The sequence below is a fragment of the Entelurus aequoreus genome, linkage group LG10 (assembly GCF_033978785.1).
Source record: "Entelurus aequoreus isolate RoL-2023_Sb linkage group LG10, RoL_Eaeq_v1.1, whole genome shotgun sequence".
Classification (NCBI taxonomy): Eukaryota; Metazoa; Chordata; class Actinopteri; order Syngnathiformes; family Syngnathidae; genus Entelurus; species Entelurus aequoreus.
The window spans coordinates 56,366,003-56,392,979 of record NC_084740.1 but is presented as its reverse complement, the minus strand read 5'-3'; the positions used below and the strand labels follow the sequence as shown (position 1 = coordinate 56,392,979).

At 38.3% G+C, this 26,977-nt stretch overlaps 1 protein-coding gene across 5 annotated transcripts in view; it reads left to right on the top strand.

The window, feature by feature from the left end:
• The window catches only part of kcnq1.2 (potassium voltage-gated channel, KQT-like subfamily, member 1.2), a 435,625-nt gene that overhangs the window by 58,490 nt on the left and 350,158 nt on the right, over positions 1–26,977 (top strand). For all 5 annotated transcript variants that reach the window (XM_062061243.1, XM_062061246.1, XM_062061245.1 and 2 more), the window contains exons 4-7: positions 20,855–20,981; positions 21,063–21,141; positions 21,257–21,353; positions 25,774–25,914. In XM_062061243.1, the coding sequence (XP_061917227.1) occupies positions 20,855–20,981; positions 21,063–21,141; positions 21,257–21,353; positions 25,774–25,914 (444 nt within the window). The remainder of the gene's footprint in view (positions 1–20,854; positions 20,982–21,062; positions 21,142–21,256; positions 21,354–25,773; positions 25,915–26,977) is intronic.

The following is a 26,977-nucleotide window of genomic DNA, read 5'->3' as shown; positions in this document are numbered from 1 at the left end:
CTCCGACCACCACCTATCATTCATTCATCATTCATTCACCTACGGCCCCTCCGACCACCACCTATCATTCATTCATCATTCATTCACCTACAGCCCCTCCGACCACCACCTATCATTCATTCATCATTCATTCACCTACGGCCCCTCCGACCACCACCTATCATTCATTCATCATTCATTCACCTACGGCCCCTCCGACCACCACCTATCATTCATTCATCATTCATTCACCAGTGTGAGCGGCACCGGGGGCAAGGGTGAAGTGTCCTGCCCAAGGACACAACGGCAGCGATTTGGATGTCAAGAGGCGGGGAGCGAACCTGCAACGTTCAGGTTTCTGGCACGGCCGCTCTACCCACTACGCCATACCGCCCTGTCATATTATAGTTTGTTATATTAGTTTGTTATATTATAGTTTCTTATATTATAGTTTGTCTCTGCAAATAAACACTGGGCACGCTGCAGGGATGTGACATATGAACATTTCATAGTATCACATGGTATCACAAATAAACAATAAACAAATAAACTTTAGGCACGCTGCAGGGGTGTGACATATGAACATTTCATAGTATCACAAATAAACAATAAACAAATAAACTTTAGGCACGCTGCAGGGATGTGACATATGAACATTTCATAGTATCCCAAATAAACAATAAACAAATAAACATTAGGCACACTGCAGGGATGTGACATATGAACATTTCATAGTATCACAAATAAACAATAAACAAATAAACATTAGGCATGCTGCAGGGATGTGACATATGAACATTTCATAGTATCACAAATAAACAATAAACAAATAAACATTAGGCACGCTGCAGGGATGTGACATATGAACATTTCATAGTATCATGACCAAAAAGATCACATTATTACCAGGACAGTGTTGAATGTGCTGTAAAAGTACTTTTACACACACTGTAAGTTGTTTTTTAAAGAACTAAATAGACTGTTAGAAAAGCCACTATTGTTTCTTCTGCATCACTGACAGTGTTTTAGTCTCACTATTGTTTCTTCTGCATCACTGACAGTGTTTTAGTCTCACTATTGTTTCTTCTGCATCCTGACAGTGTTTTAGTCTCACTATTGTTTCTTCTGCATCACTGACAGTGTTTTAGTCTCAATATTGTTTCTTCTGCATCACTGACAGTGTTTTAGTCTCACTATTGTTTCTTCTGCATCCTGACAGTGTTTTAGTCTCACTATTGTTTCTTCTGCATCCTGACAGTGTTTTAGTCTCACTATTGTTTCTTCTGCATCCTGACAGTGTTTTAGTCTCACTATTGTTTCTTCTGCATCCTGACAGTGTTTTAGTCTCACTATTGTTTCTTCTGCATCACTGACAGTGTTTTAGTCTCAATATTGTTTCTTCTGCATCACTGACAGTGTTTTAGTCTCACTATTGTTTCTTCTGCATCCTGACAGTGTTTTAGTCTCACTATTGTTTCTTCTGCATCACTGACAGTGTTTTAGTCTCACTATTGTTTCTTCTGCATCCTGACAGTGTTTTAGTCTCACTATTGTTTCTTCTGCATAACTGACAGTGTTTTAGTCTCACTATTGTTTGTTCTGCATCACTGACAGTGTTTTAGTCTCACTATTGTTTCTTCTGCATCCTGACAGTGTTTTAGTCTCACTATTGTTTCTTCTGCATCCTGACAGTGTTTTAGTCCCACTATTGTTTCTTCTGCATCACTGACAGTGTTTTAGTCTCACTATTGTTTCTTCTGCATCACTGACAGTGATTTAGTCTCACTATTGTTTCTTCTGCATCACTGACAGTGTTTTAGTCTCACTATTGTTTCTTCTGCATCACTGACAGTGATTTAGTCTCACTATTGTTTCTTCTGCATCACTGACAGTGTTTTAGTCTCACTATTGTTTCTTCTGCATCACTGACAGTGTTTTAGTCTCACTATTGTTTCTTCTGCATCCTGACAGAGTTTTAATCTCACTATTGTTTCTTCTGCATCACTGACAGTGTTTTAGTCTCACTATTGTTTCTTCTGCATCACTGACAGTGTTTTAGTCTCACTATTGTTTCTTCTGCATCCTGACAGTGTTTTAGTCTCACTATTGTTTCTTCTGCATCACTGACAGTGTTTTAGTCTCAATATTGTTTCTTCTGCATCACTGACAGTGTTTTAGTCTCACTATTGTTTCTTCTGCATCCTGACAGTGTTTTAGTCTCACTATTGTTTCTTCTGCATCACTGACAGTGTTTTAGTCTCACTATTGTTTCTTCTGCATCACTGACAGTGTTTTAGTCTCAATATTGTTTCTTCTGCATCACTGACAGTGTTTTAGTCTCACTATTGTTTCTTCTGCATCCTGACAGTGTTTTAGTCTCACTATTGTTTCTTCTGCATCCTGACAGTGTTTTAGTCTCACTATTGTTTCTTCTGCATCACTGACAGTGTTTTAGTCTCAATATTGTTTCTTCTGCATCACTGACAGTGTTTTAGTCTCACTATTGTTTCTTCTGCATCCTGACAGTGTTTTAGTCTCACTATTGTTTCTTCTGCATCACTGACAGTGTTTTAGTCTCACTATTGTTTCTTCTGCATAACTGACAGTGTTTTAGTCTCACTATTGTTTGTTCTGCATCACTGACAGTGTTTTAGTCTCACTATTGTTTCTTCTGCATCCTGACAGTGTTTTAGTCTCACTATTGTTTCTTCTGCATCCTGACAGTGTTTTAGTCCCACTATTGTTTCTTCTGCATCACTGACAGTGTTTTAGTCTCACTATTGTTTCTTCTGCATCACTGACAGTGATTTAGTCTCACTATTGTTTCTTCTGCATCACTGACAGTGTTTTAGTCTCACTATTGTTTCTTCTGCATCACTGACAGTGATTTAGTCTCACTATTGTTTCTTCTGCATCACTGACAGTGTTTTAGTCTCACTATTGTTTCTTCTGCATCACTGACAGTGTTTTAGTCTCACTATTGTTTCTTCTGCATCCTGACAGTGTTTTAGTCTCACTATTGTTTCTTCTGCATCACTGACAGTGTTTTAGTCTCACTATTGTTTCTTCTGCATCCTGACAGTGTTTTAGTCTCACTATTGTTTCTTCTGCATCACTGACAGTGTTTTAGTCTCACTATTGTTTCTTCTGCATCCTGACAGTGTTTTAGTCTCACTATTGTTTCTTCTGCATCACTGACAGTGTTTTAGTCTCACTATTGTTTCTTCTGCATCCTGACAGTGTTTTAGTCTCACTATTGTTTCTTCTGCATCACTGACAGTGTTTTAGTCTCACTATTGTTTCTTCTGCATCACTGACAGTGTTTTAGTCTCACTATTGTTTCTTCTGCATCCTGACAGTGTTTTAGTCTCACTATTGTTTCTTCTGCATCACTGACAGTGTTTTAGTCTCACTATTGTTTCTTCTGCATCCTGACAGTGTTTTAGTCTCACTATTGTTTCTTCTGCATCACTGACAGTGTTTTAGTCTCACTATTGTTTCTTCTGCATCCTGACAGTGTTTTAGTCTCACTATTGTTTCTTCTGCATCACTGACAGTGTTTTAGTCTCACTATTGTTTCTTCTGCATCCTGACAGTGTTTTAGTCTCACTATTGTTTCTTCTGCATCACTGACAGTGTTTTAGTCTCACTATTGTTTCTTCTGCATCCTGACAGTGTTTTAGTCTCACTATTGTTTCTTCTGCATCACTGACAGTGTTTTAGTCTCACTATTGTTTCTTCTGCATCCTGACAGTGTTTTAGTCTCACTATTGTTTCTTCTGCATAACTGACAGTGTTTTAGTCTCACTATTGTTTCTTCTGCATCCTGACAGTGTTTTAGTCTCACTATTGTTTCCTCTGCATCACTGACAGTGTTTTAGTCTCAATATTGTTTCTTCTGCATCACTGACAGTGTTTTAGTCTCACTATTGTTTCTTCTGCATCACTGACAGTGTTTTAGTCTCACTATTGTTTCTTCTGCATAACTGACAGTGTTTTAGTCTCACTATTGTTTCTTCTGCATCCTGACAGTGTTTTAGTCTCACTATTGTTTCTTCTGCATCACTGACAGTGTTTTAGTCTCACTATTGTTTCTTCTGCATCCTGACAGTGTTTTAGTCTCACTATTGTTTCTTCTGCATAACTGACAGTGTTTTAGTCTCACTATTGTTTCTTCTGCATCCTGACAGTGTTTTAGTCTCACTATTGTTTCTTCTGCATCCTGACAGTGTTTTAGTCTCACTATTGTTTCCTCTGCATCACTGACAGTGTTTTAGTCTCAATATTGTTTCTTCTGCATCACTGACAGTGTTTTAGTCTCACTATTGTTTCTTCTGCATCACTGACAGTGTTTTAGTCTCACTATTGTTTCTTCTGCATCACTGACAGTGTTTTAGTCTCACTATTGTTTCTTCTGCATCCTGACAGTGTTTTAGTCTCACTATTGTTTCTTCTGCATCACTGACAGTGTTTTAGTCCCACTATTGTTTCTTCTGCATCACTGACAGTGTTTTAGTCTCACTATTGTTTCTTCTGCATCCTGACAGTGTTTTAGTCTCACTATTGTTTCTTCTGCATCCTGACAGTGTTTTAGTCTCACTATTGTTTCTTCTGCATCACTGACAGTGTTTTAGTCTCACTATTGTTTCTTCTGCATCCTGACAGTGTTTTAGTCTCACTATTGTTTCTTCTGCATCCTGACAGTGTTTTAGTCTCACTATTGTTTCTTCTGCATCACTGACAGTGTTTTAGTCTCACTATTGTTTCTTCTGCATCCTGACAGTGTTTTAGTCTCACTATTGTTTCTTCTGCATCACTGACAGTGTTTTAGTCTCACTATTGTTTCTTCTGCATAACTGACAGTGTTTTAGTCTCACTATTGTTTCTTCTGCATCCTGACAGTGTTTTAGTCTCACTATTGTTTCTTCTGCATCACTGACAGTGTTTTAGTCCCACTATTGTTTCTTCTGCATCACTGACAGTGTTTTAGTCTCACTATTGTTTCTTCTGCATCACTGACAGTGTTTTAGTCTCAATATTGTTTCTTCTGCATCACTGACAGTGTTTTAGTCTCACTATTGTTTGTTCTGCATCACTGACAGTGTTTTAGTCTCACTATTGTTTCTTCTGCATAACTGACAGTGTTTTAGTCTCACTATTGTTTGTTCTGCATCACTGACAGTGTTTTAGTCTCACTATTGTTTCTTCTGCATAACTGACAGTGTTTTAGTCTCACTATTGTTTCTTCTGCATCCTGACAGTGTTTTAGTCTCACTATTGTTTCTTCTGCATCACTGACTGTGTTTTAGTCCCACTATTGTTTCTTCTGCATCACTGACAGTGTTTTAGTCTCACTATTGTTTCTTCTGCATAACTGACAGTGTTTTAGTCTCACTATTGTTTCTTCTGCATCCTGACAGTGTTTTAGTCTCACTATTGTTTCTTCTGCATCACTGACAGTGTTTTAGTCTCACTATTGTTTCTTCTGCATCACTGACAGTGTTTTAGTCTCACTATTGTTTCTTCTGCATCCTGACAGAGTTTTAATCTCACTATTGTTTCTTCTGCATCCTGACAGTGTTTTAGTCTCACTATTGTTTCTTCTGCATCCTGACAGTGTTTTAGTCTCACTATTGTTTCTTCTGCATCACTGACAGTGTTTTAGTCTCACTATTGTTTCTTCTGCATAACTGACAGTGTTTTAGTCTCACTATTGTTTCTTCTGCATCACTGACAGTGTTTTAGTCCCACTATTGTTTCTTCTGCATCACTGACAGTGTTTTAGTCTCACTATTGTTTCTTCTGCATCACTGACAGTGTTTTAGTCTCACTATTGTTTCTTCTGCATCACTGACAGTGTTTTAGTCTCACTATTGTTTCTTCTGCATAACTGACAGTGTTTTAGTCTCACTATTGTTTCTTCTGCATCCTGACAGTGTTTTAGTCTCACTATTGTTTCTTCTGCATCACTGACAGTGTTTTAGTCTCACTATTGTTTCTTCTGCATCACTGACAGTGTTTTAGTCTCACTATTGTTTCTTCTGCATCACTGACAGTGTTTTAGTCTCACTATTGTTTCTTCTGCATCCTGACAGTGTTTTAGTCTCACTATTGTTTCTTCTGCATCACTGACAGTGTTTTAGTCTCACTATTGTTTCTTCTGCATCCTGACAGTGTTTTAGTCTCACTATTGTTTCTTCTGCATAACTGACAGTGTTTTAGTCTCACTATTGTTTCTTCTGCATCCTGACAGTGTTTTAGTCTCACTATTGTTTCTTCTGCATCACTGACAGTGTTTTAGTCTCACTATTGTTTCTTCTGCATCACTGACAGTGTTTTAGTCTCACTATTGTTTCTTCTGCATAACTGACAGTGTTTTAGTCTCACTATTGTTTCTTCTGCATCACTGACAGTGTTTTAGTCTCACTATTGTTTCTTCTGCATCACTGACAGTGTTTTAGTCCCACTATTGTTTCTTCTGCATCACTGACAGTGTTTTAGTCTCACTATTGTTTCTTCTGCATCCTGACAGTGTTTTAGTCTCACTATTGTTTCTTCTGCATCACTGACAGTGTTTTAGTCTCACTATTGTTTCTTCTGCATCACTGACAGTGTTTTAGTCTCACTATTGTTTCTTCTGCATCCTGACAGTGTTTTAGTCTCACTATTGTTTCTTCTGCATCACTGACAGTGTTTTAGTCTCACTATTGTTTCTTCTGCATCACTGACAGTGTTTTAGTCTCACTATTGTTTCTTCTGCATCCTGACAGTGTTTTAGTCTCACTATTGCTTCTTCTGCATCACTGACAGTGTTTTAGTCTCACTATTGTTTCTTCTGCATCACTGACAGTGTTTTAGTCTCACTATTGTTTCTTCTGCATCCTGACAGTGTTTTAGTCTCACTATTGTTTCTTCTGCATCACTGACAGTGTTTTAGTCTCACTATTGTTTCTTCTGCATCACTGACAGTGTTTTAGTCTCACTATTGTTTCTTCTGCATCACTGACAGTGTTTTAGTCTCACTATTGTTTCTTCTGCATCCTGACAGTGTTTTAGTCTTACTATTGTTTTAAACATTTAAAAAATCCAACACAACGTAATTATTATTATTATTATTATTGTATTTTTGTTGTAATGTAATATTAACATATATTTTTGCCCAATCGCTGCTCCTTAAAATATTTACTGCTGGCCCGCTCCCTTGAAAAAGTTTTAAGTGAAAAACTCCAGCCTTAAAAATAAAATACTACTAAAGCAACAAAAGACTGAAAATGAGCTTCACACAGAACTGAAATGGCTAAAAAATACAAAAACGTTTCTTTTTGACTTGGGCTTAGAATTTTGACATGATAAGAGATTGGAGCATTTTAACTTTGTATTGTAGTATTTTATTAACATTTTTACTACAACTGATTGACAAATATGTACTAACTTAGGCACTTTATGAATGATTGGCTTTGCACATGCACTTTATCAACAATGCATCTTTGCTGTGTGGTCTGAAATCATTTTAAAGAATGTTTAATGTTTATGTTTTGTAATATGTACACACTGTCCTGAAAGCACTTGTATATTTATTATATTGCAGCCTATAAATGTTTGAAGTGGACAGCATTATACAGCATTGCTGTCTTTTTGGAATACAAATGACTTTTGAGGTGCTATATATATATATATATATATATATATATATATATATATATATATATATATATATATATATATATATATATATATATATATATATATATATATATATATATATATATATATATATATATATATATATATATATATATATATATTTTATATATATATATATTTTATATATATATATATATATATATATATATATAAACGTGTGTGAAATGAAGATGTAGTGTAGGGTGACAGTAGCTATACTTAGCAAGTTCAGGGTCGTGTTAGAATCCCAGTGTTGCTTGTGTGGGATGTTTGTGATGGCACAGCAGGGAACCTTGGTCCTTCAGGATGTTTGGCCTTGGATGCAGCTGCCAAAGTAAAGCAAACACATATACACACACACACACACACACACACACACACACACACACACACACACACACACACACACACACACACACGCACACACATTTAATCCTTAAAAGTATTTCTCTTGAAGTCAGCAGCAAATGTTGCTTGGATTATCAGATTATAGCAGTAAACATCATATATCAGATTATAGCTGCTGGCAGTAAACATCATATATCAGATTATAGCTGCTGGTAGTAAACATCATATATCAGATTATAGCTGCTGGCAGTAAACATCATATATCAGATTAGAGCTGCTGGCAGTAAACATCATTTATCAGATTATATCTGCTGGCAGTAAACATCATATATCAGATTATAGCTGCTGGCACTAAACATCATATATCAGATTACAGATGCTGGCAGTAAACATATATCAGATTATAGCTGCTGGCAGTAAACATCATATATCAGATTATAGCAGTAAACATCATATATCAGATTATAGCTGCTGGCAGTAAACATCATATATCAGATTATAGCTGCTGGCAGTAAACATATATCAGATTATGGCTGCTGGCACTAAATATATATCAGATTATATCTGCTGGCAGTAAACATCATATATCAGATTATAGCAGTAAACATACATCAAATTATATCTGTTGGCAGTAGACATCATATCAGATTATAGCTGCTGGCAGTAAACATCATATATCAGATTATAGCTGCTGGCAGTAAACATTATATATCAGATTATAGCTGCTGGCAGTAAACATCATATATCAGATTATAGCTGCTGGCAGTAAACATCATATATCAGATTATAGCTGCTGGCAGTAAACATCATATATCAGATTATAGCTGCTGGCAGTAAACATCATATATCAGAATTTAGCAGTAAATATATATCAGATTATAGCAGTAAACATCATATATCAGATTATAGCTGCTGGCAGTAAACATCATATATCAGATTATAGCTGCTGACAGTATATGGCATCCACATTTTGTATATTCATAAGAGAGCAGCATCTCTCTGAGCTATTTTAAAAGAAGTATTCCCTTGACTTGTAAATATTAAGATGTTTAAGAATCAAACAAAGTGAGATTGGTTGCTTATTTTTGGTTTTGATGTTTTTTGTTTTCTTTTATGTCAAAGGCAATATTTTATTATTTTAAAAATAGTATGTAATAAACAACATTTGAAATTGACTAATTTAAAAGTTCATTAGGTAAGATACAGTAATAGTAATTAGTCATTGTGTTTTATTTTTAATGTAATATGTATTGGTTTATAGAACATAAATTACTCACAAGGACTCCATGGTTGCAGCAAATTTAGCTATCAGCTCATTTCCAAAAGTCGTCCTCATAACTCTTATTTGACACCACCTGCCTTACACCAACATACAGTACATGCATGTACATAAGTCTTATTTGACACCACCTGCCTTACACCAACATACAGTACATGCATGTACATAAGTCTTATTTGACACCACCTGCCTTACACCAACATACAGTACATGCATGTACATAACTCTTATTTGACACCACCTGCCTTACACCAACATACAGTACATGCATGTACATAAGTCTTATTTGACACCACCTGCCTTACACCAACATACAGTACATGCATGTACATAACTCTTATTTGACACCACCTGCCTTACACCGACATACAGTACATGCATGTACATAACTCTTATTTGACACCACCTGCCTTACACCGACATACAGTACATGCATGTACATAACTCTTATTTGACACCACCTGCCTTACACCAACATACAGTACATGCATGTACGTAACTCTTATTTGACACCACCTGCCTTACACCAACATACAGTACATGCATGTACGTAACTCTTATTTGACACCACCTGCCTTACACCGACATACAGTACATGCATGTACATAACTCTTATTTGACACCACCTGCCTTACACCAACATACAGTACATGCATGTACATAAGTCTTATTTGACACCACCTGCCTTACACCAACATACAGTACATGCATGTACATAACTCTTATTTGACACCACCTGCCTTACACCAACATACAGTACATGCATGTACATAACTCTTATTTGACACCACCTGCCTTACACCAACATACAGTACATGCATGGATTTTTAAAATGTTTAAAATATTAGAAATTATTTAAAAGCAATGAATGGATTTTTTTTTCATAATGCAATGCAATGTAACATAATGTACATATTCTTTATGCTTAATATTACTAATAATAAAATAATAAAAATACTTCACATTTTTCTTATTATTTCTAAATAATTACAATATTTTTGTCTGCCATTTTCTATGATGCAATAGGGCAAAATGTACAAATCTGAGTTTAGTATACATACTTCTGTTTAAAGATTTAATAGTAATAATAATTGCACCAATAATTATATTGCATTGTGTTTCAGTTTTTTTTTAAATATTTTAAATATTGGTAATTATTTTTTGGATAATTATTACATATTTTAGGCTGATGTTTTTCACAATGAAAAGAGGCAAAAATATACAAATATTCTGAATACGTATAACATTTAAGTTTTAATTAGGGATGTCCGATAATATCGGCTTGCCGATATTATCGGATAAATGCGTTAAAATGTAATATCGGAAAAATCGTTTTTTTTATTATCTGTATCGTTTTTTTTTTTTTTTTTTTGTTTTTTTTTTTTTTTTGTTTTTGTTTTTTAATTAAATCAACATAAAAAACACAAGATACACTTACAATCAGTGCACCAACCCAAAAAACCTCCCTCCCCCCATTTCTTTCTGTTATCAATATTCTGGTTCCTACATTATATATCAATATATATCAATACAGCAGAGGTGTGGACTCGAGTCACATGACTTGGACTCGAGTCAGACTCGAGTCATGAATTTGATGACTTTAGACTCGACTTGACAAAATGTAAAGAGACTTGCAACTCGACTTAGACTTTAACATCAATGACTTGTGACTTCACTTGGACTTGAGCCTTTTGACTTGACATGACTTGCTACTTTCCCCAAAACCTAAAGCTTAAAAAGTTATTTGGGAGCGCTCCGTAGCTTTCATTTTGTACGTGTCTGTCTATCAGCGTGTGTGCTGCGTGTCAGCGTGTGTGCTCTCAGTACAACAGCCAATCAAATTAGATCTACATGGTTTTCATCACACAGCATTGATCCAATCAAATTGCAGGACAACCAATGAACAAGAGTTGTCAAACAACGCGCCAGTGAGAAAGATTTATACCAAAGTTGGTTTCGTTCGGGTATAAAAACTACGACTTGGTCAACGAATTGCCGTATGCAAATCACGCAGTTCGAATATTACAGACGGAGACGCAACAACTTCCAACTTCCTTCGACATTTGAAGTTGCACAAAGAACGGTAAGTTTTGAATGTAAGATAACGTTTATTGGCTAAGTAACATGACTTTTATTTGCTGTGTAGTTAAATCAGTGAGGCTGTAAACTCACTGCTAACGTCATAACCATAGACATTTTATAAGGGTACACAGCATGGAGCGCTACTGCCTACTGGCGCAGACGAGACGCGGGGCCGCCATCTTGGAGTGGTGATCCGCTCCACTCAGTGCAATTCATTTGGCAGGAGCAATGAACTGTCAACGCATTTAATTCATTTTACCTCACTGAATACCAATCATTTTCACGCGCTTTTTTGTCATACGTGTAGCTATGATAACGGACACATGTTTTATTATTCATAGTTTGCTTAACAGTAATAGAATATTCTTATACGCTATAAGTGACCAGACGTCCGAGATTAAAACTGGGAATATAATCCCAGAGAAGGGGAAAAAACGGTCAGCTATTTTTAAATTGAAGAAACAATATGATTAGGTTATATATACATGCTACATAAACAATGTATGAATACATTAGATATCTATATATCTTATAGACCATATCTCTGTTGCTGCAGCAGCAGAGAGTTTATTCTGTCGTGACACTTTGTATTGATATTTTGTATTACATTCTTCCCTTAAATGATCATGTTTACAGTGATTGTTATATATGTATTTTTTATGTATGTCGCTTTGGATAAAAGCGTCTGCCAAATACTTAAACATATATAAACACCTGAAAGTCTTTATATCAGCTAAAACCACCAATCTGTTTCACTGGATTCAGAATAAAACCAAATTCTGTTTTACCCAACAATGTTAGTATTTTAATATTGTTACTTGAAGACTTATTCCTGGTTACAATTATACTGTTAAGAAAGTATTGTCTTATATTTTGCCTAAAATGAGAATGCATTATAATCAATGGCGGCTGGTGAATTTTGTTTTAGGTGGGGCAGAAAGTTTGTAAACCAAACCCCTGTAGGGGCGTCATCCTCCCCCAGAAGATTTATTTGTGATTTTCACATACAAATATTGAAGATCTTTGCTCCTTCTCAACTCTGTGGTAATGTTATTTTCATAAAATACAACCAATAGTACATTAATGTTAAATCTTACTTGTGAAAAGTAATCCCCGGATTCCTATTTTCAACAGTCCGCTCATTTGAGCAGGAAAACGCTGAACACCAGCCCGGCATCTTTGTTTTGTACCTGTCAACTGTCAGTTTAGGCTGCTCGCCGGCTCCTCATCACCACTTCAAGATGCAAATTGCTCGCGTCACAGCAACCAACTACTTATAAGATGTTTATGGTTATAACGTCATTTCAAACACGGCAATATGTTGCGTCCACTGCAGTTCGCTACCTTATTCATACTTTTTGTCAAGTGATTTTTTAAGCAGGGTTGCATGAGGTACCTATACATAACGTTACGTTAGTCAATGTATCACACACAGTAACATAACGTTAGACGGCGGTCAGCAGCACCGCGTATTTTAGCCACCTACAAAAAGACAAACATAGTCAAATAAAGATCAGTTAAAATATATACTATATTAAGAATATGTGTACATATTGCATAGGGCCCTGACATCTAAAAAGTACAACTCTGTTCATTGTTATGTTCATGTATTTGTTATGTTTTTCATGTGTACGCACACATCAACACACATACAGTATGAGATGAGATCAATGAGATAAGGTAAGAACAGAATAGAAACTGCTGTGGAACTAGTTACAATGCAATATGCCATGGAAATACAATGTTAACACTTTTGTACAAATAAGTACAGTTGCACTTGTTTTTGCAAATGTGTTTATTCTGTAAAGGAATGAGTTAAATGTTTTAAATTGTTTAAACTATTAAAATGACTGGTTAATAGTGCTATTATGAATTGCAATGTCAGTACTATTTTCTTTCCTGCTATTTCAAATGCACTTGTTTTAATAAATAAATACAGCGGTTTAAAAGCATACACAATCTGTGTAAAAATATTAGTCTGTGGTCAAAAGGACTTGAAAGGACTCGAAACTCAAAATGCAGGACTTGTGACTTGACTTGAGACTTTCCAGTCTTGACTTTGGACTTGACTCGGGACTTGCCTGTCTTGACTCGGGACTTGACTCGAGACTTAAGGGCAAAGACTTGAGACTTACTTGTGACTTGCAAAGCAATGACTTGGTCCCACCTCTGCAATACAGTCTGCAAGGGATACAGTCCGTAAGCACACATGATTGTGCGTGCTGCTGCTCCACTAATAGTACTAACCTTTAACAGTTAATTTTACTCATTTTCATTAATTACTAGTTTCTATGTAACTGTTTTTATATTGTTTTACTTTCTTTTTTATTCAAGAAAATGTTTTTAATTTAGTTATCTTATTTTATTATTATTTTTAAAAAGTACCTTATCTTCACCATACATGGTTGTCCAAATTAGGCATAATAATGTGTTAATTCCACGACTGCATTAATCGGTTGATATCGGTATCGGTTGATATCGGTATCGGTAATTAAAGAGTTGGACAATATCGGAATATCGGATATCGGCAAAAAGCCATTATCGGACATCCCTAGTTTTAATGTGTATTAATAATAATGATCATGAAAATAAAAATAATACTTGCGTTGTAGTTGGTATTTGTGAATATTTAGAATGTTGTTAATATAAATGAAATTACTTCAAAGTAATTCATTTTAATTGTATGAAAATATCCTAGTCGTACCGATAGTAATGACACATTTTATTGCATGGTATTGTGGTAATATTATTTTTAATGGTCTGTATTACAATACCTTGAATAATACACTTTACTATATACATGACATTGACCATTCTATCAGAAGTTCAAACTCACTGGGCAACAATATATATATTTTTTTGTAGGGTCTGAAATTTTTGTATATACTTTTCTGGGTTTTGAAAGTCCAAATGAAATGAGCCATCTGGACTAGAAGAGTAACGTTGGTGCTGTAGACCCACAACACAATGGAGTGCTTGTGTAAACAAACACTAAGCACAGCTGAGAAGAATAACCTGCAAACGTTGCATCCAGAACTCGACTTAACTTAACTGTATTTTCTCTTCCCGCTTCCAATAATAAAAGGCCAAGTCGCTCCAGTCAAAATAGTGATGGCCATGATTGACAGGTCATTGTTTTTGCAGCAGGGCTGCGAGGATAGAGTTTCATGCAAGTACCCCATGGCCACCCACACGGCCCCCCGTGCACGCCGGCTAAATATTATGCATGCTTGGTGGCCAGAAACACCATCTCTATCTGGACCACTTCATTCTGGCTCACTTCTCAGCACGCATACTGTACTAGGACTTGGATGGAACACAATGCATGATTATAGTCACCGTGTCTTGGAAGGACTGCAGAAAAAACTGTTTTTACAGTTATGGTGAAGTCTACAAGGACCCTGGGTCTTTTACTCATTGTGTACAGGACATTACATGCTGGGGAACTATCGGACCAAACCAATGCCGGGTTGGTCAACCACTGCTTGGGTCAAAAAAAACTACCCAACTTCTTAGAAATAACCCATAAATATGACCCAACAGGCTCAACCCAGCATTTGGGTAGAAAAAATAACCCAGCATTTTTGTGTGTGTGTTCTGTCAGGCTTGTCACTGACACTTTGGTTATGTTTTAGTTTGTCTTTTATGTCCTGTCAGCGCTCTTATTTTGGTTCAGTTTCCTGCTTGTCTCCCTGAGCGCTGTTTTCCCTCACCTGTCCTTGATTGGCAGTCTGGCACACCTGGTGGCAATTGCCAATCAGACTCCTGTTTATACCTGCCTCTCCCTCCCAGTCAGTGCTGGAGTATTTCTAGCTGTATGCTGTGGACTGTCAACTGTTACCTGTATGCTGTGGATTGTAAACTGTTACCTGTATGCTGTGGATTGTAAACTGTTACCTGTATGCTGTGGATTGTAAGCTGTTACCTGTATGCTGTGGATTGTAAACTGTTACCTGTATGCTGTGGATTGTAAGATGTTACCTGTATGCTGTGGACTGTAAACTGTTACCTTTATGCTGTGGACTGTAAACTGTCACCTGTATGCTGTGGATTGTAAACTGTTACCTGTATGCTGTGGATTGTAAACTGTTACCTGTATGCTGTAGATTGTAAGATGTTACCTGTATGCTGTGGACTGTAAACTGTTACCTGTATGCTGTGGACTGTAAACTGTTACCTGTATGCTGTGGACTGTAAACTGTTACCTGTATGCTGTGGACTGTAAACTGTTACCTGTATGCTGTGGATTGTAAACTGTTACCTGTATGCTGTGGACTGTAAACTGTTACCTGTATGTTGTGGATTGTAAGATGTTACCTGTATGCTGTGGATTGTAAACTGTTTCCTGTATGCTGTGGATTGTAAACTGTTTCCTGTATGCTGTGGATTGTAAACTGTTTCCTGTATGCTGTGGATTGTAAACTGTTTCCTGTATGCTGTGGATTGTAAACTGTTACCTGTATGCTGTGGATTGTAAACTCTTACCTGTATGCTGTGGATTGTAAACTGTTTCCTGTATGCTGTGGATTGTAAACTGTTACCTGTATGCTGTGGATTGTAAGCTGTTACCTGTATGCTGTGGATTGTAAACTCTTACCTGTATGCTGTGGATTGTAAACTGTTTCCTGTATGCTGTGGATTGTAAGCTGTTACCTGTATGCTGTGGATAGTAAACTGTTACCTGTATGCTGTGGATTGTAAACTGTTACCTGTTTCCTGCGACTGTAAACTGTTACCTGTATGCTGTGGATTGTAAACTGTTACCTGTATGCTGTGGACTGTAAACTGTTACCTGTATGCTGTGGACTGTAAACTGTTACCTGTATGCTGTGGACTGTTTGCTGGTTGCTGTCTCCAGTTTTCTTGGTTCCTGTTTGCTGGTTCATGTTCACCTGTTTTCCTGGTATCCTGTTTCCTGTCTCCAGGTTCCTGGTTTGTGTTTTTCCTGCATTTTTTTGGACATTAAAAATCATGTCTTCCTGTTTTAAGCCTGCCATCTCTGCATCTTGGGTTTGGTCACCACCAATACTTGACATATTCCTTCCATACATGCCTGCTAAGCAGAAGAAATGTCTTCAATAGAATAGAATAGAGAATAGAATAGAAAGTACTTTATTGATCCCTGGGGGCAATTCAGCACTACAGTTTGCTCACAGTAAACAATATAAATACAGTCTATTATACAGCATTATTCACATGTGAATAATATAGTCTATTATACATTTAAGTACAGTCAAAAAGGAACATATGCATTATACAGTCTGATGGCTGTATAATAATACACACTGTACTGGGACACAGGAGGACTCCAACATCTATAGTATGGTGAAAATATTGTGATTTAACATACATACATACATTATACATATATACATACATACAGTATACATACATACAGTATACATACATACATGCAGTATATATACATACAGTATACATATATACATACATACAGTATACATACATACAGTATACATATATACATATAGTATACCTGTATATACATACAGTATACATGTATACATACATACAGTACATACAGTATACATATATACATACATATAGTATACATACATACAGTATACATACATAGAGTGCCGTGGTTTCTTACGAGAAGGCAGAGGTCTTACATAGACATGTGTGGAACATTTTTTAAGGGCCTGATCTACTCAGATCCAAATAAGAAGTGCTAAGCAGTAATGTTGTGTAGGATTAATGGGCGTGTGCGTGTGATCTACTAAAACTGCTTGTGCAATTGATAGCAAGTGCAAAAGTGGTGCAGACCTATCAGGGGACCTGTTATGCAAAACCAAGCTTTCTTACCTACTGGTACCTGATTTTGTGCATTTGGGATCTGCATAATTCCCAAAAATGTAAAAGCATCCCATGGATACATGGCTCCATGACTTTTTAATTATAAATAACATTTTAGAAAGACATCAGTCTGGTTTCAGAATGAGCCACAGGACAGAGACAGCATTTTTTACAGATAATAAAAAACTAACCGTGTTGGTTCTACTTTTGACACGGTACAGTAGACCATCACATTTTCTTAAAGAGACTTCGACACCTGGTGGGCCTCTTTTGGTACTGGTTTTAACTGGTTCCACTCTTATCTCACAGACAGATGATGGATGCATGTTCCTCAGGAAACCTTGAGATAAGATGTGGGCTTCCTCAAGGCTCAGTTTTAGGTCCCATTCTTTTTGAATGTTCATATGTCTATATGTGTTGGCCCTGTGATGAGGTGGTGACTTGTCCAGGGGGTACCCCGCCTTCTGCCCCAATGCAGCTGAGATAGGCTCCAGCACCTCCCGCGACCCCGAGAGGGACAAGCGGTAGAAAATGGATGGATATGAGGACATGGCATCAGCTTCCACCGTAATAGGTCTACTTTTTAACTGCATTGTAGACATCCAACAGCTATACAATTATAAAGGATTGGTGTTTAAACGATATCGCTAATAATTATTTTCCTGACATTCCAAATACTTTGGTACACACACATAGGACTCAGGATTCTCTGTCTGATTGATTGAAACTTTTATTAGTAGATTGCACAGTACAGTACATATTCCGTACAATTGACCACTAAATGGTAACACCCCAAAACGTTTTTCAACTTGTTTAAGTCGGGGTCCACGTTAATCAATTCATGGTACAAATACTATCATCATAATACAGTCATCACGCAAGTTAATCATCAGAGTATATACATTGGGTTTGGTTGATATCAACACTTCAGTCATCAACAATTGTATCATCAGAGAAATGGACATTGAAACAGTGTAGGTGTGACTTGCTAGGATATGTACAGCAAGCAGAGAACATAGTGAGCTCAGAAAGCATAAGAATAAGTATATACATTTGATTATTTACATTTGATTATTTACAATCCGGGGAGGTGGGATGTGGAAGGGGAGGGTGTTAGTTTAGGGTTGTAGTTGCCTGGAGGTGTTCTTTTAGTGCAGTTTTGAAGGAGGATAGAGATGCCCTTTCTTGGGAGTGCATTCCATATCGGTGTGGCATAAAAGGAGAATGAGTTAAGACCTTTGTTAGATCGGAATCTGGGTTTAACGTGGTTAGTGGAGCTCCCCCTGGTGTTGTGTTTATGGCGGTCATTTACATTAAGGAAATAGTTTGACATGTACTTCGGTATCAGGGAGGTGTAGTGGATTTTATAGACTAGGCTCAGTGCAAGTTGTTTTACTCTGTCCTCCACCCTGAGCCAGCCCACTTTGGAGAAGTGGGTAGGAGTGAGGTGGGATCTGGGGTGGAGGTCTAGCAGTAACCTGACTAGCTTGTTCTGGGATGTTTGGAGTCTAGATTTGAGGGTTTTGGAGGTGCTAGGGTACCAGGAGGTGCATGCGTAGTCGAAAAAGGGTTGAACGAGAGTTCCCGCTAGGCCAGAATCCTCATGGTGCTTTTGTTGACCAGAGCGGAGATTCTGTAGAGAAATCTCGTTCGTTGGTTGACCTTTTTGATGACCTTGGTTGCCATTTTATCACAGGAAAGATTAGCCTCTAGAATGGAACCTAGGTAGGTGACCTCATCTTTCCTGGTGATAACAATGTCACCCACTTTTATAGTGAAATCATTGACTTTCTTAAAGGCCTACTGAAAGCCACTACTACCGACCACGCAGTCTGATAGTTTATATATCAATGATGAAATCTTAACATTGCAACACATGCCAATACGGCCGGGTTAACTTATAAAGTGACATTTTAAAATTCCCGGGAAATATCTGGCTGAAACATCGCGGTATGATGACGTATGCACGTGACGAAGTCAGAGTAACGGAAGTTATGGTACCCCGTAGAATCCTATACAAAAAGCTCTGTTTTCATTTCATAATTCCACAGTATTCTGGACATCTTTTGCAATTTTTTTAATGAACAATGAAGGCTGCAAAGAAGACAGTTGTAGGTGGGATCAGTGTATTAGCAGCGGACTACAGCAACACAACCATGAGGACTTTGTTGGAGCGCTAGCCGCGCTAGCCGCTAGTGTGGAATCCAATGAGCCAGCTTGTACCTAAGTTACGGTCAGAGCGAAAAAGATACGTCCATCGCTGCCTCTCAAGTCATTCACTGTAACGTTCCTCATCTACGAATCTTTCAACCTCGCTCTAATTAATGGGGTAATCATCACTTTCTCGGTCCGAATCTCTCTCGCTCCATTGTAAACAATGGGGAATTGTGAGAAATACTAGCTCCTGTGACGTCACGCTACTTCCGGTACAGGCAAGGCTTTTTTTTATCAGCGAGCAAAAGTTGCGAACTTTATCGTCGATTTTCTCTACTAAATCCTTTCAGCAAAAATATGGCAATATCGCGAAATGATCAAGTATGACACATAGAATGGATCTGCTATTCCCGTTTAAATAAATAAAAATAATTTCAGTAGGCCTTTAAGGTTGATGTGGGACCCAAACAGGATGGATTCCGTTTTATCCAAGTGTATGGATAGCTTGTTGTCAGCGAGCCAGGTGCAAGTTCTACAGAGCTCGGCACTGAGGATTTTCTCCACCTGTGACTTGTCCTTGTCGGATACCAGCAGGGCAGAGTCATCCGCAAACAAGAACAATTCACAGTCGCATGCTGATGACATGTCGATTACGTATATTATGTTTGTGCTAATATACTGCCTTGGGGGACTTCACAGCTCACCGAGAGGGGGGGGGGGGGGCACGGTGCCGTTCACCTCTACCACCTGTTCCCTCCCCTCCAAGTAAGATTGCATCCAGCTCCATGAGGTTTTGTTAAATCCGATTGCTCTGAGTTTATCCAACAGTATAGCGTGGTTAACGGTGTCAAAGGCCTTCTGAAGGTCCAGCATGACCATGCCGCAGTATTTGCCCGCGTCCACCTCATGTTTGATGTGGTCGCTCAGATAGAGAAGGCATGTGTCAGTGGGGTGGTTAGTTCTGAACATGAGTTTTCTAGTGGCAAGGTATCTATCAACCTGTTCATAAACTATTTTTTCCATTGCTTTCGAAATGGAACTGAGAATAGAAACAGGTCGGTAGACCTGATGTCTGATGTCTTGTTGGGTGGTGGAGGTCCACACTTCACATCCACCCTCACACAGCCGTCTGATGTCTTGTTGGGTGGTGGAGGTCCACACTTCACATCCACCCTCACACAGCTGTCTGATGTCTTGTTGGTGGGTGGAGGTCCACAGTTCACATCCACCCTCACACAGCTGTCTGATGTCTTGTTGGGTGGTGGAGGTCCACACTTCACATCCACCCTCACACAGCTGTCTGATGTCTTGTTGGTGGGTGGAGGTCCACAGTTCACATCCACCCTCACACAGCTGTCTGATGTCTTGTTGGTGGGTGGAGGTCCACACTTCACATCACAAGCTGTCTCCACCTGCTCAGTGATGGATGCCACTTTCAAACCTTATCTTCCTGCGGTTGTTTTTGTGTGTTCCTCCCCTTTCTTACAATGTCTCCCCGCTAATGTGCGTCAACAGGAAATAGTGCTGGTGCTGTTCTTTGGAACGGAGTACGTGGTGAGGCTGTGGTCCGCAGGCTGCCGCAGCAAATACGCCGGCATCAAAGGACGGCTGCGCTTCATCAGGAAGCCCATATCAATCATAGGTGCACCTGGCTGCTTCCACACGGGTACAATGTGGATGATGACGATAACTTGTAACAGCTTCCCTTCTTGCCGTATCGCAGACTTGATTGTGGTCATCGCCTCCATCATCGTGCTGGCTGTGGGCTCCAATGGCCAAGTCTTTGCCACCTCTGCTATCAGGTAGCGCTTCATCACACACACTCCTAGCTGATGAAAGGCCTTGATGATGCTGATGTGTGTGTGTGTGTGTGTGTGTGTGTGTGTGTGTATGTGTGTGTGTGTGTGTGTGTTGCAGAGGCATTCGCTTCCTGCAAATCCTGCGCATGCTCCACGTGGACCGGCAGGGGGGAACATGGCGGCTGCTGGGATCTGTAGTCTTCATCCATCGACAGGTGAGTAGAAACTGGGTTCAGACAACACAAAGTTCTAGTCGGGGAGTAATTTAGCTAAGCTGCGGTAACTGGAAGAGAATTATAGAGAGATGCAGCTTTTTCTGAAATACGGAACCGCCTCAGAACCAGCGTCCTTCACAGTGGACATTTGGGTTTTGCATAACAAAGCTATTTTGGGCTCTCAGGATGATACTTAATACGTTCATATTTTAGCTTTAATGACGGTTTGGAGTGCCTGAGAAAGTAACCATAACTCCCTTTTCACCACATGGTCAAATATTAACAAGTACCGTAAATTTGGGACTATTAGCCACTACTTTTTTCCCTACACTTTGAACCCTGCGGCCTATAATACAATGCATCTAATTTACAGACTTTTCTTTGCAGACTGCCAGGCCATAAAATAATAGAAAAAAAACAAGTGCATGTACTGAGAAGGTGTTTTATTGTTTGTGCTATGGTGCCATCTTTTGGACAAATTGGCTCACTGCAGGTGCTGCAGTGTCCTCCATTTAGTGCTTTCAACCGGAAGTAGAGTGCATGGATTCTTCATTAATAACTCCAAGCAATGTATGTACATTTTATAATATAACTAAAACTGTTTATACTTACTGAACCGTCCATGGTGTGATGTCTGTAGGAGTGTTCTCTTCCATATTTGTACGTGCTATCGTAATATAATGACACTAGCGTCGTTGGCATTAGCTAATATGCTAGCACGTTTACGAGTGTTATCAACTTACGGCGCCATTCTTTTTGCATTGTGGTTGTTTCAGGTCCACAAATTCCTCAGTAATTTCACCAAGACGTTATTGAGTATGTTTAGCTGACTGGTAGGTTGATGACGATGACTTGTGTTTTGTTTGATCAGCCGTTGTACTGACGTGTTACAGGCATCGTTTGGAAACAATTGAGGTATGTGAATAAACGTTTACAGAATCTTAGTGTAAATAACTCATTTTGGAGCACATATATCTGCGGCTTATAGTCCGGTGCGGCTAATATATGGAAACATGTTTCTTCCTCTAGAATGTATTGGATGCGGCTTATATATCGTCGGGGAAATACGGTATATTGAACAACACAGCAGCAACAGAACCAGTGTTGTAATAGTGGTGAGCACAAAAGCATGAATATGGTGGGTGAGTTCATGGCTGGTGAGTACAGTGCGACGACACAGTCCAGTAGCAGCATCTTAAAGTAGAAAAAGCCGCTGCATGCCGACCACTCACGATACTTCAAAAGAAGCTAGCGCCATCTTGTGGAGTTAATAGATTTAGGGTTTAACCTTCACTACGTGGGGACTAGTTGAGTTTAGGCATGCACTAATCCCACACAGCAGACCAGACTTTATAAGGATGAAGCAGATTGTCAAGCTCGGCTGATCTTAGCTATTTTTGTTGCACTTTGCTTTTTTTCACCGCCGTAATCCAACCTGACGTTTATTTCTCTTTGATGCACCAGAAGACGGCATGTAAAGTGCAAGAGTGTAAGCTCTATCGTTGCCGTCAGATGTTCCTTTTATGAAATGATGTGCTCTGTTTAGCGGAAGGTTTACTTTCCCAGCACAGACGCTTGGAAAAAAAACTTGGGTTTTATGATGAATACGAATGATGCTTTGAGACTACAAGGAAGTTAAAGAGAATGTCGGCCAAAAAAAGGAATTTATGGGTTTGGATCAGTGGATGTTGTCATCGTAGCGAGAGTCGTGTTCCCAAGATGCGGAAGGGAAGGCAGGAAGCAGCGTGCAGGTAGAAAAAGCTGATTTAAGCGAGGCAAAAACACATGGAGTTGTGCCGCCCGTGAAACGTAGCACACAAAGCTCTTAAAGGCCTACTGAAATGATTTTTTTAAATTTAAACGGGGATAGCAGATCCATTCTATGTGTCATACTTGATCATTTCGCGATATTGCCATATTTTTGCTGAAAGGATTTAGTAGAGAACATCGACGATAAAGTTGCAACTTTTGGTCGCTGATAAAAAAGCCTTGCCTGTACCGGAAGTAGCGTGACGTCACAGGTTGAAAGGCTCCTCACATTTCCCCATTGTTTACACCAGCAGCGAGAGCGATTCAGACCGAGAAAACGACGATTACCCCATTAATTTGAGCCAGGATGAAAGATTCGTGGATGAGGAACGTGAGAGTGAAGGACTAGAGTGCAGTGCAGGACGTATTTTTTTTCGGTCTGACCGTAACTTAGGTACAAGCTGGCTCATTGGATTCCACACTCTCTCCTTTTTCTATTGTGGATCACAGATTTGTATTTTAAACCACCTCGGATACTATATCCTCTTGAAAATGAGAGTCGAGAACGCGAAATGGACATTCACAGTGACTTTTATCTCCACGACAATACATCGGCGAAGCACTTTAGCTACGGAGCTAACGTGATAGCATCGGGCTTAAATGCAGATAGAAACAAAAGAAATAAACCCCTGACTGGAAGGATAGACAGAAAATCAACAATACTATTAAACCATGGACATGTAACCACACAGTTAATGCTTTCCAGCCTGGCAAAGCTTAACAATGCTGTTGCTAACAACGCCATTGAAGCTAACTTAGCTACGGGACCTTACAGAGCTATGCTAAAAACATTAGCTATCCACTTACGCCAGCCAGCCCTCATCTGCTCATCAACACCCGTGCTCACCTGCGTTCCAGCGATCGACGGAGTGCCGAAGGACTTCACCCGATCATCGATGCGGTCGGCGGCTAGCGTCGGATAGCGCGTCTGCTATCCAAGTCAAAGTCCTCCTGGTTGTGTTGCTGCAGCCAGCCGCTAATACACCGATCCCACCTACAACTTTCTTCTTTGCAGTCTTCATTGTTCATTAAACAAATTGCAAAAGATTCACCAACACAGATGTCCAGAATACTGTGGAATTTTGCGATGAAAACAGAGCTTTTTGTATTGTGATACAATGTGTCCCAATACTTCCGCTTCAACCATTGACGTCACGCGCATACGTCATCATACATAGACGTTTTCAAGCGGAAGTTTAGCGGGAAATTTAAAATGTCACTTTATAAGTTAACCCGGCCGTATTGGCATGTGTTGCAATGTTAAGATTTCATCATTGATATATAAACTATCAGACTGCGTGGTCGCTAGTAGTGGCTTTCAGTAGGCCTTTAACACGACGTGAACAGCGTAGGTAGCGGAACAAAACTAAACGCCAACTTTGGCAGGCTGAGATATGAAGGGACGTGATTAGTGGCGGCAGCAGGTGGGGAACACTAATCAATAAGCAAGCGGGTGTTAGCAGCAAGAAACGTAAACAAAGGGAAGCATTGAGCGCGAGGAACAGAACTAAACACAAAACCTTGGAGAACGACAACAACAAAAGCACGACAAGACATGACCTGAGACACAAGTGATGTCATGACCAATGTCTGTAAAGCCCTTTGAGACACTTGTGATTATAGGTCATATACATACACTACATTTTGATTGACGGATTAATGGAATTATCTCCCAATTATTAGACCACCTTTTCTTTGTCCTTTTTCAAAAGCTGTTGTTTTTCTTAGATGATATCAAAGACAACAAATGAAATATATATATATATATATATATATATATATATATATATATATATATATATATATATATATATATATATATATATATATATATATATAAAATTTAAAAATATATCCCCCGGGAGGAGCTGGACGAAGTGGCTGGGGAGAGGGAAGTCTGGGCTTCCCTGCTTAAGCTGCTGCCCCCGCGACCCGACCTCGGGTAAGCAGAAGAAGATGGATGGATGGATGGATGGAAAAATATATATATATATTTTTTATTTTTTTATTTTTTATTTTTGTCATTTCCACATCGACCAGTCCTCTTGTTGTAGAAAAAAATAATCTTTAAAAACAATTGTTTTGATTGATGTGTTGATCTGAATAAAGGATGACCCTTCCTTTCTCAAAACCCGTTTTTGGTAGTGAAAAAAATACTTCACATTTAAAAAAGAAAAATAACACTACAATATGAATCGTATTTGAATTCCTGTATTGACCCTAATAGCCCTTTTTTATGACTTTGGGAATGTTTTTCAAAGACGAAATCAAAGACTTTTGTTTTTAGAGAACCCTGAATATAAAGTTGAGTTGTTTGTCTCAAACTTTGAATATAAGACATTGACTTGTTTGACTCCGCTCCATTGATGATTGAAAATATCCTAAAACTGGCGTCATAACTAATCCTCATTGTTCTAACTTGCTAACAACCAGGACCCGTTTTTCCTCCATGTGTGAATGACTAGAAGAAAAGCTCCGGTTTGTATGTATGCATGCTTGTCTGTCTTTTTCCTCCTTTGTCTCAGGACAAATACTGATAGTAAATACTTTTTACTTGAGAGATTTTTACGTCATGCCAATAAATGTAGTCTTATTGCTGTCATTATTATAGGAGCTGATCACAACTTTGTACATCGGCTTCTTGGGCCTCATCTTCTCATCCTACTTTGTCTACTTGGCCGAGAAGGACGCCGTTGACGAGGAGGGCAAGACGGGCTTCTCCAGCTACGCTGATGCCCTGTGGTGGGGCGTGGTAGGTCAACATGTCCCATAAGCTCTCCATGCATCGCACAATGCACATACAGTATGTATACAGTAGCACATATGTACATACAGTATCACATATGTACATACAGTATCACATATGTACAGTATGTATACAGTATCACATATGTACATACAGTATCACATATGTACAGTATGTATCACATATGTACAGTATGTATCACATATGTACAGTATGTATACAGTATCACATATGTACATACAGTATCACATATGTACAGTATTTATACAATATCACATATGTACAGTATGTATCACATATGTACAGTATTTATACAGTATCACATATGTACATACAGTATCACATATGTACAGTATGTATACAGTATCACATATGTACATACAGTATCACATATGTACAGTATGTATACAGTATCACATATGTACATGCAGTATCACATATGTACAGTATTTATACAATATCACATATGTACAGTATGTATCACATATGTACAGTATTTATACAGTATCACATATGTACAGTATGTATCACATATGTACAGTATGTATACAGTATCACATATGTACAGTATACAGTATAGGCTTGTCCCAATACCAATATTTTGGTACCGGTCCCAAAATGTAGTCCGATACTTTTCGATACTTTTTTAAATAAAGGGGACCACACAAAAAGACATTATTGGCTTCATTTTAACAAAAAAATCTTAGTGTACATGAAACATATGTTTATTATTGTAATTTAGTCCTTAAATAAAATGTTGAACATACTAGACAAGTTGTCTTTTAGTAGTAAGTAAACAAACAAAGACTCCTAATTAGTCTGCAGTAACATATTGTGTCATTATTTTGTACACATTATGAGGGACAAACTGTAAAAATGGATTATTAATCTACTTGTTCATTTACTGTTAATATCTGCTTATTTTACACTTCTGTTAAAATGTAATAATCACTTATTCTTCTCTTCTTTGATACTTGACATTAGTTTTGGATGATACCACACATTTAGGTATCGATGCGATACCAAGTAGTTACAGGATCATACATTGGTCATATTCAAAGTCCTCATG